Source organism: Dufourea novaeangliae, unplaced genomic scaffold, assembly GCF_001272555.1.
Source record: "Dufourea novaeangliae isolate 0120121106 unplaced genomic scaffold, ASM127255v1 scaffold108, whole genome shotgun sequence".
NCBI lineage: Eukaryota > Metazoa > Arthropoda > Insecta > Hymenoptera > Halictidae > Dufourea > Dufourea novaeangliae.
This window is the reverse complement of record NW_015374014.1, coordinates 403,469-420,352: the sequence shown is the minus strand read 5'-3', so window position 1 is coordinate 420,352 and position 16,884 is coordinate 403,469. Positions and strand designations below refer to the sequence as shown.

The 16,884-nt window shown below is 35.1% G+C and overlaps 1 protein-coding gene across 1 annotated transcript in view; it reads right to left on the bottom strand.

Annotated features, from left to right (window-relative positions):
- Positions 1 to 6,324: 6,324 nt before the first annotated feature.
- LOC107188754 overlaps positions 6,325 to 16,884 on the bottom strand; it is a 106,274-nt gene continuing 95,714 nt past the window's right edge. The window contains exons 5-7 of the mRNA XM_015577105.1: positions 14,478 to 15,636; positions 9,324 to 9,797; positions 6,325 to 6,927 (exon numbers count right to left, since the gene is read on the bottom strand). Of these exons, the coding sequence (XP_015432591.1) occupies positions 6,325 to 6,927; positions 9,324 to 9,797; positions 14,478 to 15,636 (2,236 nt within the window). The remainder of the gene's footprint in view (positions 6,928 to 9,323; positions 9,798 to 14,477; positions 15,637 to 16,884) is intronic.

Sequence of the window (16,884 nt, the reverse complement as noted above, 5' to 3'; positions counted from 1 at the left end):
CTTTTGTTATTATTGTGATCGTAAGGTTATGTAGCTACTTCGGACTCCGAAGTTCGGAGTCGAACGACTGCACTCCATGTTCGATATATATCGACGCGAGCGCGGATTTCGAGTGCGCTAAATTTGAACATGGAAAATGTTTAAATGTAATGTCCAATGCATTAATGCACTCGAGCAATAACATGTAGTCGTTTCTTTGTTCTATTTAAATTACTAAAGCTAAAATTATGTCTTATTAAATCTACATTATATAAAACAAATAAGCTGTATGCTTTGAAAATTAAGTTTCTTTAATGAAAATTTTTCTAGGGTTCTTCCTGGCATTCCTTTTTTAAAAATAAAGTGTTTACTGCGATTTTATTTTGAAATGCATAAAGAATTATAAATGATGTCTTGTGAATATATAAACTATATATATTTAATGCAATTAATTGAATCTAGAACAGAAACTCTTCAAATATTTATTGAAGGTTAGTCAGGGATTCGTTTCTTGAAAACTAGCACGAAACTTTGTAATTATTACTAATTTGTTTACACCGACGGGTCATGATCAATCCACACTATTATTCATCCGCTCTCCGTTCGCTCACGTTCCGTTCTCGATTCGATTAAATATTATTCTGTTGTTTAGATTAGACGTATTCACATTATGGGTAACGTTTAAATTTCGGTTCATTCGCATCGTAGCAACGATCCTTGAGAACAATATTTTACTGGAGCGAGATCGAACTTTTCCGGAACTGAACCGGTTGTGAATGCGTTACACGATTCTACTAGTCACTCGTCACTCCACGATTTTTCGAATATCAAGTAGCGGTGAAGTGAATACGGCCAATGAAAAGTGTTTAAATTTCGAAAAATTTTCTCTTTTATGTAGTGCTTTACGATGTTACACTTTGTAGCTTAGCAAAGACGTATTATTGTTATTAGATATAATTAACACATAAGTGCGAATCATAATTTTATTGTAACTTATTTTATGTCGTGGTCAATATTTGCTTATAACTGATAAATTTATATTTTTACATACAAATCTCCAAACCCAAGTTTATTCTATCTTCTCAAATAAATATTTTACTGATTAAGTCACTGTCAATATAACCGTCAGAAAAAACATACTACTACTACTATACTTTCATTTTCAGAACTTTATATATGTAAGTAGCATTTTGAAGCAAAAGTAGTGGAATATCACATATAGATTAAGAAATGTGGTGAAATGCATAGAAACAAATTTTACCCCTTTTCACCTCCTCTAGATGGAATTCAAGAAATCCTGAAATTACCTTCCAGGTATTTGCATAAGTAGTATTTTAAAGTAAAATGCAGTGGGATATTTCATCGGGACTAAGAGATATTAAATATTGCCACAATTTTTTTCATTTATTCCTTCTTTACCCCTCTTAGGGGTTAGATTTCGAAAAATCCATTCTTAATGGATGCCTACGTTCTAAGGGGAAGCTATCCCTAAAATTTCATGTTGCTAGATTCAGCGGTTTGGACTGTGCGTTGATGAGTCAATCAGGACTTCTCCTTTTATAAGTATACAGTGGGGTATGATACAACGAACTAATGCTACAGTCAACAATTTTTAGTATTACAATCGGAATGCTAGAACGAACGAATATGTTATAACGAACGCGGGAAAATACGATTGACCATTCTGCCGATTGTCCTAGTACACAGATAGAGTTTGGTATTCATTAAAATATTTTAATATTTAAAAATGTATTTATTTACATTGAGCATACAGTTAATTTTTCCCTCCGAGAAATAGCTTCGCGAAAACTGGTACTTCTTCTTGAAATTCTTTTTTCAATTTTGGATAATATAATTTCGAATGTACCCGAACTCACTTGAAAATATTTCAAGAATTTGTCGTCATCATCCACTAAGTGGAAATATAATGTGAAATATTCCCCATCAGCTTTTCTCATCATCAAACTGGGATGAATCAACATTAACCTATTGTTTTCTCTTTTTTGACACTTTTCACTTTCTTTATCTTCTTCGTCCAATGCGACAGCAATTGTAGCCAATTCATTGTCCGAAAATACTGCCATTGTATGGAATAAACTGATTACGAACTTGATAGTAGGGAGGTGGAAAATAAACTCAGGGGTGTGATCGTGAGCGGCCGATAGTGTGGATACTTGGATACTCATTGTCAGTGATGAGTGATGTGATTGAGCAGAGAGCGGATGGATAGCAAAAAGGAGATATAATGAGAGACGACACTCCGGACTTAGAAAGAGATGAAACTACACAGCCAATTTAAACGGCCATTCGGCAATAATCGGCAATCTTCGGTAAAGTTTGAATATTCAAACACGATTTATTTTGTATTACTTCTAAATCTATTCATAACCTATTTTCAAATATATTTTCTGTTTGTGGAATTTTGTGTTTAATGTTGTTACTTATTATTTAATGTTAAAAATTTTTTGTAACTTTCCTTTAACAAATCGGAGTTAGGTCGGAAATGTGTAGATCTTACTACATACAACATATGTCAGGTGATAGAAACAACGTAATACTTGAAAAGATTGTTTACTTTATTGTATACTCTTCTTCATTCGCGGAGTAGGTACATATCAGCGTCTAAAATGCTTTTCGCTGTATAATCCATCGAAACTGTAATGCATTTTTTATTCACTTCTGTTTCTTCCTTTCATTCGTACTAGCATGTTTTCTCTCTCTCTCTCTCTCTCTCTCTCTCTCTCTCTCTCGCGCGCTCTCACTGACACCCTCTGCTTTTCCCTATTTCTTTTTCTCTCTTTCACGCACAACCCACTATAACATATTATAACCATACATTTTCTATTTTCTTTAGTCATTTCTTGAATTAACACTCACTCTCTTCCTCTCGCTCATAGATAAATAAATTATACTCTAGTATGTACAAGATCTTCATAGATTTCCTCTCTTACTTAGTAGTCATTTGTCACTTAACAGATTTATTCATTTTGTAAAGACTCTAGAAATATTGAGCTTGGTCTGGTCAATATACGTCATATGTATATTCCCATTAACATTTGTCGATTTGTGACATTTTTTCCCAAAATTATGTTATTCATTACTTCGTAGTATCGAATATCCTTCTGTACGATTGTGATGCTTGTTTTTTTTTCTCGGAAATTTAAACGGCTGGCATGGGAAAGGAAAATTAAAAATTCCGTAAATTGTAGATCTCAGGACGACTTGTGAAGTTCTGAAATTGAAATTCTTCACTTATAAGCATGTATGTATGTATGTGTGCATATACCTGATTTTAAGAAGAGATTTATAATTATTTCAATCACGTTACAGAAAATGTTAAGGGATGATGGGAAACATAGACCGGCGTATTGCTCTATAAATAAAAGAAATTATGTAATTATAAATTCATTTCTAGTTGCTGTGACAGATAACTATAAAAGAATCATTGATACCTGGTAACTGAATATATTTCTCATGAATGTCTGGTATGGAATGAAAGCTTAATTTTATAATTTAGTTTAATGTCCGTCCTGTGTACACAATTACATATTTAAATAGGTGCTTATGTTTTAATTTTACACATCCCAAGTATAATATCCTCTCAGGCACCTGTGATTATTTACAATTCAAGGGCTGAATAATTGAACTGACATGTAAATTCGAAAACAGTTGATCAGAGAATAGAAGTCTCACACTTAAACATTTTGAAATTATCAAATTCAATAAACAAGTATGTTGATATCGAAGTAAAAGAATTCAAAAGTACGTCCGTATTGAAACTATAGTTATTAACTTCCATTTAACGATAGGTTTATTAAAATGAATGATAAGTAAACAGACTGCAAATATCAATAAAATGTGATGAATTTTAGTTAATTTGATCTATCTCTAAACAATATTTTCCAATTAAGAGGATAACTATACTTAGCCACTTATTGTGCTTATTCGATGATAAAATAACTTAATCGTTTGTTCCAGTAAAAATTGTAAATCTACTATTTGCGCGTGGACAGGAGACATTTTGTTTGGAACATAGAAAATCGGTAGCGACAAGGAAGAAAATGGAGCAAAAATATTTGTAATGTGGAAACGTAACTGCAAAATTTTTAACAGTAACATAATTACATTAGTTATCCTGTTTTTGTTGCTTTTATATTATTTTTATGCTCTCGAGAAAAATTATTTTACGGAAACCGAATTCGAACATTCATTACATTTTATGCCATGTATTCTAAATATTAGAAATTTGAGACGGTACGAAAAATTGTAGAATCATATCTTACTGAAGAAATTGTAACTGAAGGTCTTTTTTAATGTTGTGGAAAAATAATTTAAACAATACATATAATATAAAATATTAGTAATTTGTACCATACATGCGATATCTCATGAGGTAACATTATTCTTATAAGGTGCCTTATAACCCGTAATACCATAAATAAGATACGATTTATCATTCAGAAATAAGTTGGACACGTAGACTGACATTGTGGGTTGTTGAACATGGATTGACAATAAAAAATTACTGTACAGAGTAAAACGTCCTGCTTTTTCACATATATCTTAAAGTTTTCTATCGATGTTGCCGTCTAGCAATTTACGTAGTAATTAATTTGTATATTGCATTACCATAAAACACTTAATACTCTTCCATCAGAGCAAACGCAAGATAATGAAAATGAATACATAAGTTATTAAAAAATATGACACAATTGCATATGCAGGGAAAGAACATTGTTAATCGAAAGAATTTAAAGGCTTTTCAAATAAACCCGCATATTGTTATTAACAAAAAGTTATGATTGTACTGCGGAATCTTTGATAAAGAAGAAAACATAAGTTGTACTGAAAATAGTGCAATCGATTTAATCTGATTCCTGTTTTGAACCATGTGTACCTAGTTTACTTCATTAGAGTTTTTGGGAAAACTGTTCTGTTTCATCGATTTTAGTTTGTAGACATTAATTTTTCGAGTTTTTCAACTAAGTAAAAATTGCTGCTTTTTACTATACTTCGTATGTGTAGACTGATTTTATATCCACGTTTGAGAGTTATCTTTTAAGTAAAACTATTTAACATTTTGTATATTTGGAAAACTAATAACACTTCAACAATCAACAAGGTTAGCGTTAATCATAAAGAAATGGTGGAGACGTTAATTTAAAGTACAGCATCTAATGCGTCTGATTTATGATTTGTGGTAGTGTAATATTCACAAGTAGAAAACGTAAAATATTTGTCTTGTAGACTGACCAAGATTCATTTAACTATAATTATTAGGTGAAATTTATGTTATTTTAAACGAATGTACAGGAGACTTTATTTGACCTTATTTCTGAATGAAATACCGTTTTTAGTTATGTCAGGTATGAGACACGATGTAGAGTCGCGAGGTCGTTAGGGAACTTTCAGTTTTACTAAACTAATTTCTGGGAACTGTTGACCCATTTGACATCCGGTCCTTCAAAAGGATAGTTAATACGAAGTCATTAACAGAATTCAAGGGAAAAATCGCAAACCAACGATAGACAATCCATTCCGAAAACAACACAATGAATCTAGAGATTACTGATAAGATGTTGTGTAACATTTAGAAATATTTTGTATTTTCGTTCGTCGTCGACGATATCTGAAAGGATTTGTAATTTATTACTTTTATTAAAGTCTTTATAATAGATATGAGTATCTAAATATAAGTTTAAATTACTATAATCTTAAAAATTCGAGAAAAAAGAAATTATATCGTTACTTACTAGATACATTGCCAGTAATGTATGTATGTATAATGTACTCTACTTTAATTTTAAAAATTATACGAGTGACTTCCGAAATGAAAAAGAAAATGTCTAGCAATAAGTAAAGAACTGCAATTATCACTGCGATTGTAATTGTGTAAACTGAAAACAATATACGAAACCCTTGTAAAAGATAACGAATAAACCGAAGAATGAATGAAAAAGATGAATGAAATAAGTTGAATTGTCGGCAGTCAAAGGCTCGCCAGAACAGACTCTCAAGAAAAGAACAAGCAGCGGATTAGTACACACACACACAGAGAGGGTGCGAAGAAAAATGTAAATTACATTATACGATCTTATAGGCGTACATCTCATACTCCACATAGATGGCCAGTACCATAGAAACGGGAACGATCTCACCGACTAGGCAAGATTACATCATAGTCTCGCTACAACTGGTCAAGCTATCGAAGTCTAATTGTAAGTAAGGGCAATCGTTATTGCAAAAAGTTGCACTGCCGGCGGTGGTCGCCGGCCTGTTACACCAGCCCTTCGGATGCAACGTATTAGTGAGGTAACACAGTACATCTAGGATCTCGTTAATGCGCTAGGAACCCGGGCTTGTGTTTTCGCTACTCCTTCGCCTTGCCTCGAGCTCCTCAGCGAGCATCGCCACCTCCCAATTATTGTGCCCCTCCCGATGTGATTCCTCGTCCTCGTCGTCCTCGTCGTTCCCGCTATCGCTTCTTCCCGCGGCCCTGTCGTCAAACTCGTCCTCAGATCTACTGCTATCGCTGTTCGACTCCAAGTCGATCGCCACGTCGTCCTTCCACAATGTCTGCGGAACGATCGAAGTAGGCAGCTCCTGAAGCTCCAGAGTCTCCTCCTCGGAATGCTCCTCCCAGGACCTTCTGTTCTGTGAGGTGGACTCCATGGACGGGGAGGAACGCGTGTAATGGGAACGAGCGGTAAGAACCGTGTCTACCGAGCCATCCCTCATGAAAGGATGATCCTCACGGTCGTCGTCCAAATCCTCTTCCAGGGAGGCGTCGTGCTCGGTGCTGTCCCCCAGGGAGTCTTCCGTGTTTCGCGATTCGGTTTGTTCTAGCTCTTGTATTCTCGCCTGGAGCTGAGATATTATCTCGTCTCGTTTGCGAATTTCTAGCTCCAATGACGTGAACTGCCGCTCGAATTTCGTCTGAATGTCCTCCTGAAATTTTTGTTGGTACAAATTGGTTAATATTCTATGGTGACAAATATTCATGTAGGTATGTTTTACGATGAAACGGTCATTCGAAAGAATTGTTCGTTAATTGACGAACGATGAATAAAATAATATGATCCTGTATTAATATTTTTTTATAGATTAATGTTTACTCTGTGGGAATTGCGAATACAGGATGTCCCACAATAAGTGCTGACTGAAATGATGTTTGAAATGTCTTTATAAAAATATAATAAAGACACATTTTCTGTCGCATAAATCATCGGGGTCTGTTGAAGTAGAAGAGACATTTTGATTGTTCCGTTTTCAAGAACATTGGAATGTCAATCCAATTTTACAAATTGAATGCTGTATTTCCATGATGTAGTATTTTATTAAATATCTTATTTAAAAGGATATCTTCATCCTAATATGTAGTATTTTCTTCAAAAATATAAATAAGAGTAGGTGAAATAATAGCATGGAAAACTTTTACGAGAACATCCTTTTACGTTGAATTTATCGTTGTTTGTCTGGCGAGATAGCGACGTGGAAATATAATATTCCATTTAAAATAAGAATTAAATTATCATTTAAAAGGCATTAAAAGCAAGATAGTAATGGTATTTCCTTCACAATACTCACAGACTATAAAGATACGAATTTTAATAAATCTTCACATAAGATATCGATTAAATTATGAATAGGTACAGAAATCGTTATTTTAATCTAGAGAATGAAAATTTCAATTTATTAGTATTTTGTGTGAAACGCATTTTTTGGATAATTGGGCCGTCTTATTGGGATATGCTAGTATTTTTCAGTGTACATCGGAAATATTCGTTCGTATTTGACCCAGCCTTGTTGAATGTAAGTATAACGAGATTCTAAGTGTTCAGATGGATCAGTCGGTGTAAACGAAGAACGCAAGAACTTCGTCGGATCTAGGCTAATATCTCCAACGGAAAATTACTTCGTGGTAGGAAATTTAGCAGAGTTTCTTAAAAAATATTCTCCCCTTATGCAAGACGACATCGAAATATCCAGGTACTAATTCTTTAATTGTACGAAATGTACATATACTTATATACGTACTAATTTCTGCGAATATATACAACATAATTTTTGAAACAATATTTCAAAAAAGAGACGAGGTGATTCGAATTACGCAAAATTGTATTAAATTGTCTATGTGATTTTTTCACTTGTATTGACAAAACTACTAATGTCTAAACCCTTCATTTATTATTCTTGCAGTTTATTCAGTTAACGGCTAATTATTTTAGAAAAAGTAATCTAATCCATATCTATGTCAAAAAGCGAAATACATTCAGAAAATGTCTTAAAGATAAGATTGAATTAACAGATACAGATTATAAGATTTTATATCACGAAAATAAAATTGTTGTTTTAACAATGTGAAACACGTTAATCACGAAAATCTTGGATTCTAAATACACCATTATTAGGAATCTCCATATCCATAATTTCTAAACAGAGTTGCATAATATTATATGTATATCCACGTGTTATTCTCTAGTATGATACAAAAATGTCATTTTATTTAATATTTTTTAATGAAGTTATTGCCAATGGATGAATGAAGGATTTCTGATAACAGTTAGATCTAACACGATATTATGTAGACCATTTCATGCCGTAAAAGCGTATCTTATAAATTTTAAGGCATAAGGAATGAAAGACGCATTGTAAATGTAATTGAAAGTTGTCCAAATAATGTTGTATTTGGTTTCCTTTTCACCGAGAGAACCCATTGAATTCGTTGGTGGAGGTTTCATGAAAATATAATGAAATATAAAGGACTGTTTATATAGCATCAATGATTCTTATTCTCGCCTAACAATAGATGTACGATGAACTCTGACAATGAGCCAGGAATAACAAAAGATTAGCTAACGATTCCAAAGTCCAAAACTATGAACTGACACGACTGGAATTTTTCAATATTTTCGAAGTAAATATTCCTGTACATACATGTGTGTACAGAGTGTTTCACAACATGTTGGGCTTACTATAACGGTGGACATGAAATTGCAAAAATAATGAAAAGAATTTTTATAAACGTGTGTTTTATTTGACCCTGTTTTCAAATTACCTTCCCAAGTTGTATCCTTTTTTGTCAGAAACTCTAAGACACGAAATTGTAGGGCTTGCCTCCTCGCTTTAAAGCTTTAACATTACTAGGACAGAAATGGCTAAAACTCGATAAGAAGGTCAGACAAGGCGTATGTCTGCATAAAGTTCTCTAACTGGTCTTGTGTTCTTCGTGACTCCTAATCCTCTACCTGCTTTTGCATTAGAAAACTTTTTGAACATTTTTCCGAGAAAAAGTCTAGCAAGTCCCTGGGAAACGGTCGAGTCTAATGGGTAAAAGGACTTACCAGACGACCCTTAATGACTTCTCTGATACCAGTCACCAGCTCCCCCACGTATTCCTCTTCTCGTGGCCGACATACCATTTGCAGGTTACCCCCGCTGCCCAAAGGACGGAAACTGATTTTATTGGGCGGTGGCAGTGAGGCCTGCTCTTGGGTATCGGGCAACTGAGTCCCAAGCGGATAATTTCCCGGAATCTGCTCGGACGGTGGACTTTGCAGCGTGTACTTGTTAAATGTTACACTTTTCGAGAGTTTCGAATGCCGCGCTGCGTAGCCCTCGATGGTCGGGGCTCTCATTAATTTTCTAAATTCGGCAGTAGCCGCCTCGCGATCCGGTGTGCTCGTTGCCGAGGTGTCTGAACTACCTGTCCTGCTACCAGCCGAAAGCTTCTTTAAAATGCTCTTCAAATTTCGCCTCTCCAACGTTTCGTTTTCTGGCGAGAGCGGATCCGTCGGCGACGATAACATCCGTCGACTCTGAAACGTGCAAGTATCAGAATGTAACGACAGACGAGATCGATTTATATTCTTCACGTTTTACACTCATACGCAACGATGGACATTGTACCTCACGATAGTGTATTTATTTTCTAGTCCAAACGATCTTACGTTTCCCTTTTAGTACGTTGTCAATTAACACTAGAACTGCCAGCATTGAAGTTACGCTAAAATAAATCGTGTAATGTAATACATCAATGTCTATAGTATGTAGGATGTTAAAAAAGGGGTCCAAGACTTTGGATTATAATAGTGCTTATAGTACTCCCCGAGTGGAGCAAAAATGTATAATTAACATAGATCCTAAAATCAATACTTTTGATTAAAAAAAAAAAGGAATTTATTTTTACATTTGGCGCAGATGTTTGATGTCTTCCCTCCATTTTAAAGCAAACATCATATTTGCGGGTCATAGATCGGCGTACTTTTTCAAATATTCCTTCGGTAGGTATTTCGTATTGTCTGTTGTCGTACAACCTTGAAGCAATGTACCTACTTCTAAGACAATTTATCTATTTACGTTTAATATGTTGCGAAATTACTCATTTACGACATCGAATGCTCGTAAACATAAAAGTTTCACTCGGTGAGTAGGATACTATAAGTCCCTAAAGGCCCATTTACACGTCCATATAATTTGTACAAACTGACTTGTGCATTCGACATTCACTTTACCATGCATAGTTATTTTATATACGGTTATTTTATTTACAAACTCGGCTTCTACTAGGGGAAAAAGTGGCGTAACAGAAAGGCCTCCTACCACTTGGTATTTGGAATTACTGAAATGTATTGCAAATTAACATTCGATTTAACATTTATTTCACTACCTGGAATAAATTTACCAAGTGGTAGGAGACCCTTTCCTTACGTTATTTTTTCCCCTAGTGGAAGCCGAGTTTGCTCGTGAGTGTACACATAAAGAATAAACTATAAGTAGGTACAATGAGTTATAACAAATTAAGTAATAAGAAAAGTAATGGTAATTATTTGCCAGGGACGTTAACTTCAATTTAAACGCAACGATTTGCTTGCGCAAATGTGAGTGCACAAATGAGTTTGAGCAAATTATTTCAACGTAGATATAAACGGGCTTTAAGGTTCTATAGTCTCTTTTGAACACCCTTTACACTAAAGTATAGCATAACGTAGCTAAATGTAAAATATAATATAATAAATTGAAGGTCAACCTGAATATCCACCGAAGCACCTTAATAATTTCCGTAATTGTAAAATAATAAATCTGAATTCTGCCATTTTGACAGGTTTCGAAGTTTTAGTGTTAATACACAATATTTCTTTCATAGTTCCAGTAGGGCAAGAGGCTAAATCTGGATTACGCGTATTTCATGCGGAAACGGCTTGAAGTTCTCAAATTACCGAACTTCTACGTTCAGCGTGAAATATGTAGGTATATCGATGAATTTTAGTGCATCCAGGATGCTTACACGCTGTAAGGGCTGTAACTATACTGGAGTATATCATCGTGGAATATAATGTCGTAAGTGAATTCGATGTATTTTTATATTGTTTACATGTATAGTGAATTATTACGGATAATTTACGAAGTGCTGTGTTTAATAAGCTAGAAAAATAAATTTATATATAAGAAACAAAGTATTTCAGAATGTATGTTGTTTGCAATAATGGAAGATAATTTTCTATATTATCTTTACGGTAGTCAGGCGTATTATCTGATTGGAATTTGAATTATGACTTTCGAAGATAAATATTTGTTTATATAATAATTCATTTGAAAAATGCTTATCTATTATTTTCGTAGAAATTCGTGTGAACTATACGTAAACTGTGTACTTACGTATCTATTTGTCGTTCAAAGATAGAGAATATTGTTTTTAATCTTTTTGTTTCTGTAATAAGTATGTTCTTACTCTATCCTTTGAAGGTTGACTTATCCCTTTAAGATGAGCGTGGACTGATCAAAAATATGCGTTGAATATTGTCCAAGGGTCTACCTTCTTGGCAAATTTCGTTCAAAATTGGTGATTCACATTTTGGGACTATTCCTTGGCAGAAAGAATAAAGCCGCTTATGTTGAGGTTGATGTGAATCGAATTTCGAGACAATCGACAATATAATTGCTAATGTTATAGATAAATAGAAAGAAATTGGCAATAAGCGAACAAGAAATAGCAGACTTACACCATTTTTAAAGTATATGGTTCAATTGTTAAACTGGTTTATATTTCGTTACTAAGGGAAAATATTCCCGAACTAAAAACAAAAAAAAAACATGTCGCGTTACAAGTTTTACAAATAAGGTCTTTACTTTTATAAAGTGTCATTAAATGACAAAAAATATTTCAAATTAAAAACTGTTTATGTCTGTTCAAACTAGAATAAATATTTGATGTTGTGGCTGCCCCTGATAACCAGTTGTGTACAAGTTTCAAGCAAAATGTTAGCAATAAATGATAAAAGTTGTTTAAAAAATCATAGCCACCTGTTTCCGCATTTGACTTGGGTTTTGCAGGCAACGTCAGCTGACAAAATGGTAAAGCACATTGGCAAAAAATCTTGCAACGTGGCCTATGTCAAATTGAGGGCAAAACCGCAACAAGGTTTGCGCAAGCCAATTTGCTGCCTATGTTGCTGCCAATGTGCGTGCAAGCTAATCTTGCATAAAACTTGTAGTCATAATTTTATAACAGGCATTGGACAAAATTTGGTTTCGCAGGTTTGACTGACTGGGTCGTAAACAATATGACATTCCAATAATTCATTCTCTCCAAGCGATGGACAATGTTTTTCTCCTATACAGGTTGTTTTAAAATGTGGCCGTGACTTCAGGATGGAATTGAGGGTATCAAAATAATGAAAAAAGTGCGGTTCAACATTGGTCTCATGTGACTTGTTTTTCGAATTACAAACAGTTTCGAATTTCAGTAATTCCATCTACCTACAAACTGAGTTAACATAACATTTTCATAAAATCATGCGACGCAGTACAGCGTCTAAAATTCTTAAACGTGTCGAAAAGTCATTGAGACGACGTTTAAAAGTTTGTATTGAAGTCTAAGGTCGTTATTTTGAAAACTTTCTTTAAAAACAGACTTGCACACATATATTGTGCAGCAGCTCGGTTTTGTAGTAAATATGATTGAAATACAAAAATTTGTGTAACTCGGGCACAAAATTAAAGAGGACAAATGTTTATAGAAACTTTTTCTATTATTTTTATGCCCACATGTTTTGAAACACCGTATAGGGTAAACTCTGCTTTGTCCCTGGTATCGGATACTACGTGATACTGTTACATTCGTTTCTAACACGAAATTGCCTGGGCCAATCTAGTTCAAACAGAGACTAATGGACAGTGTTAATGTTCTAGTTTCTTACGATAAAAAAATCAGTCAGTTAACGTTTCGATTTTTCTACAATTTTATTCAACTTTTTATGGGACAGCCTAAGAATTTTGTCGTATTTGGCTAGTGCAGGGGTCGGCAAACTTTTGAGACGGAAGAGCCAAACCTGTCCCTTACAACAATTTAAAAATTATTTCAGAGCTCTAAATATATTTTTATAAATAAGGAACATTTAAAGTAACATTATAACAAGTTCTAATATTAATTATATCTTTATTAAATGAAGAAATAGTCTTAGAAAAGTTGCTCTCATTGATTGTATTTTCATTTTTAATTGTACTTAAGAGCCACATGTAAGTAGGTACCCAAAGAGCCGCATTTGGCTCGCGATCCGCAGTTTCCGACCCCTAGGCTAGTGCTACTTTCAGACATAAAGGGAGAAAGCACCTTTTTTATCCGAAGCGCCGCTTTTACTTATTCGCTTGTAACTCGTAAAATATAAAAGACATTTAAAAGATTTTTACCAAGGTAATAAATAGTTTAGATAAATTTTATATTGTTTTTAGTTGTCCATATTTTCAAAAGAATAGTTTTTTTAAAATATTTTTTAAAATATATATTTTTTTAAATTCATTTCCACTAATATATGGACAACTAAAAACTTCATGAAATTCATCTTAATCTTTTATACGATATATTTTGTAGTTTACAGGTTACAAGCGATTAAGTAAAAAGAACGCTTTGGATAGAAAGGGTGGTTTCTCTGTTAAAGTCTAAAAGTAGCACCAACTAAATAAGACAAAATTCTTACGTTGGTCCCATAAACAATTGAACAAAGTTCCAAAAAAATATCGGCGTGTATCACTTCGCGACCATCCCTTGTTAGTAAAATTCTATTAACTTATTATTCGTTTCTAGATGTCCGCATTATAATTATATCCTTGGCTCACTCTCGGAACATGCAAATATCAGTAGTTAATAGAAAAATTCTAAAACCATCACGGACTTATCAGAGTTCACCCCGTATTAAAGAATCCGGTCAAATAGACTCTTAATGGGATTTTCATGATCGTACCAACGCTCGACATGTTCACCATGCATACATTTTACGTACACCCACGAGCAAACTCGGCTTCCACTAGGGGAAAAAGTGACGTAGGAGAAGGATCTTCTACCACTTGGTAAATTTATTTCAAGTACTGAAATAAATGTTAAAATGCATGTTAATTTGGCATAAATTTCAGACACTATCGAATTCAAATGGTAGAAGGCCCTTTCCCTACGCCACTTTTCCCCCCGTGGAAACCGAGCTTGCTCGTGAGGGTACACGTACCTGATTCAGTTTCGCTAGCTTCCTCGTGTACTCGATAGCGCAGGCCTCCGAGTGACTTCTCGTTAAGCTGCCGTCAAACTCAAGCTCGATATTCTCGCCACAATCGAGGCTGGAACTCCGCACCGCTTTCTCCAGTTCCGCTAACTTTTGTCTCTCGTTCAATATCTTGAGCTTCTTGACGAACGGTAAACCACAATATTCCGGCGATAAATCGTCAACCGACGCGTACATCTTGGTCTGTTGTCTGAGATGCACGAGGGTGTGCTTTAGCTGTAATCTGCTTATCTGCGGGCTTCTCTGCGGCGAGATCTCTTTATTCGTTAACGATGCATCTTTAAGCATCGCCCATGGTTTCTTCGCGCTCGATACGTTCTCCGTGCTTGGGGTTACCGGTGGTTTCGTCGTCTGATCAACGGAGCACTGCGTCGACAATTGTTTTTGCGGTTGCTTCGAAGATGGCATAGGGGACTGTTCCCGTTTCTCTTCTGGGATAGCGTTCTTTGGTAGTAATGGCTCTTTCGTGGGCGCTTCTTTATCAGCCTGTGCCTCTTGTTCGTTTTTCGCTTTTAACAATAATATTCGCTGGAGAAACGGTAAATTTGGATTGGTCGGATTCTGAACGTCGGCGGGCGGTAGCTGTTGCTGTTCCGGCGATTGCACCTGAGTCTCCATCAAGGTCCGTCGTTCTTCGCGTTCCTCTTTCTCCTTGAGCAATCTCAACCTCGCGAGCAACGGCAGACCAGCCCCGAGTGGCGACACAGGTGGTTCCTGGACGTTCGAAGCGGACGCCTCTTGACAGTCGTCGATCTTTTGTTGTCTCTTAAGTGTCGGCGCTTTCGGCGCCAACGGCTGCAGCTCGAGGCTCTCCTCCGGTCTAGCGTTTCGTCTGCTTTTCCTCAAGACATTTTTCAGACCCTTCACGTCGCTCTTCAGCTTGTCGACGATTCTCTTACCGGTGCTGTTGTCCGAAGAATCGTGACCCGGCGAGGTGGGATGTCGCGACGCTCTCGCGACCTTTTGCGCCTCCATCAGCCGTTTTCTGCCGAGATTCTGTAATATCTCTTGTGCTTCTGGGTAATCCTTCATTGCTGCAAGCACGTCTTCCCGGGATAGGCTGAACAGCTCGGAGTAACCGACCGACCGAACGTCGGCTGTGCGTCTGCAATAGCAAGATTTTTTTCTTGGCTGTTAATTTGTCCGAGATAGAGAATTTCTTTTCGAAATTATACCGGGAAATTTCAATTATCATGTTAAGTGTTTAATGTTGGTTTTATATTTAATATATGTATATTATACTATGTATACATATCTTACTGTACACAAAACATTTGAAAAATATAGGTTTCCTTTAAAGGGCTGTATGTTTGTTAAAGAATGAGGTTCGTTTTATTTTAAAGACAAACGATCATACTTTCCGGTAGTATATATCAAAATTGCAAAAAAATATGGTTTTCACTCCGTAGCATTTGACGAACATCAAGGAAAAGTACAGTTTGGCACACTCCTATTTAAGGGCGAATTTTACTCTCTAGACAAAGATTTTGATAAATTTGATTTAAAGAACCAATAACTAGAAAGTTCAAACTTTAAAATGGTTTTTGTTTCATCAACTTGGGACGAATAGTAACAATGTTATGAGAGTTTGAGATTGAGAAAATTTTGAATGAAGATTGAGTAAATTTTGAAATAGTTTCGAACAGCTTTTCTGGTCAAACACCCCACTATGCGCTGTGTAACCTGATTCCCCTCTACCTACCTGCCAAGGATAAACATTCGAAATCGTTTTAGTCACTGTGGATGTTAGTTCACGTAAAGCCATGTTTGAGTTCTGTGTTATGATGGAAAATTGAACGTAATTTAGAAGCAAAAGAATTGTGATAATATTTTTGGTGAAACAGTGTTTAAATTCCAAATCTATCACAAAACTAGAAAACCATATTTATTTAAGAAACCAATTTATAAAGGAACGCATTTTCAGTCAGTTTTTGTAATTTAACGTAATATACCGTTCTCAGTTGTGTACGATGGTGAAAATACTTATTACAAAATTGTTGAGTACTCCATTGTAAACCAAAAGGCCTAAATCCGACAAAGAACTATTGTTCTTATTCCCAAAAAAATAATCACATTATTATATACCATTAACCGTTTAAAAATATAAACAATTGAGTTACAAACGATTCAAGTTGTATAAAGTTTCCGAATACATATTAATGTATTCCGATACAATTTGTCAAAATCGTAATGTCTATTAACCCTTTGCGGACTAACGCCGCATAATATGTATGTATTCTGCGTAAACCACCAATCTGGCCGATGAACTCATATGTATACGTTCGGCGAAAACAACTGATAGAGCCGAAAGACTCGTATACGTGTCCCACATAAATACATCGCTGTTGATAGA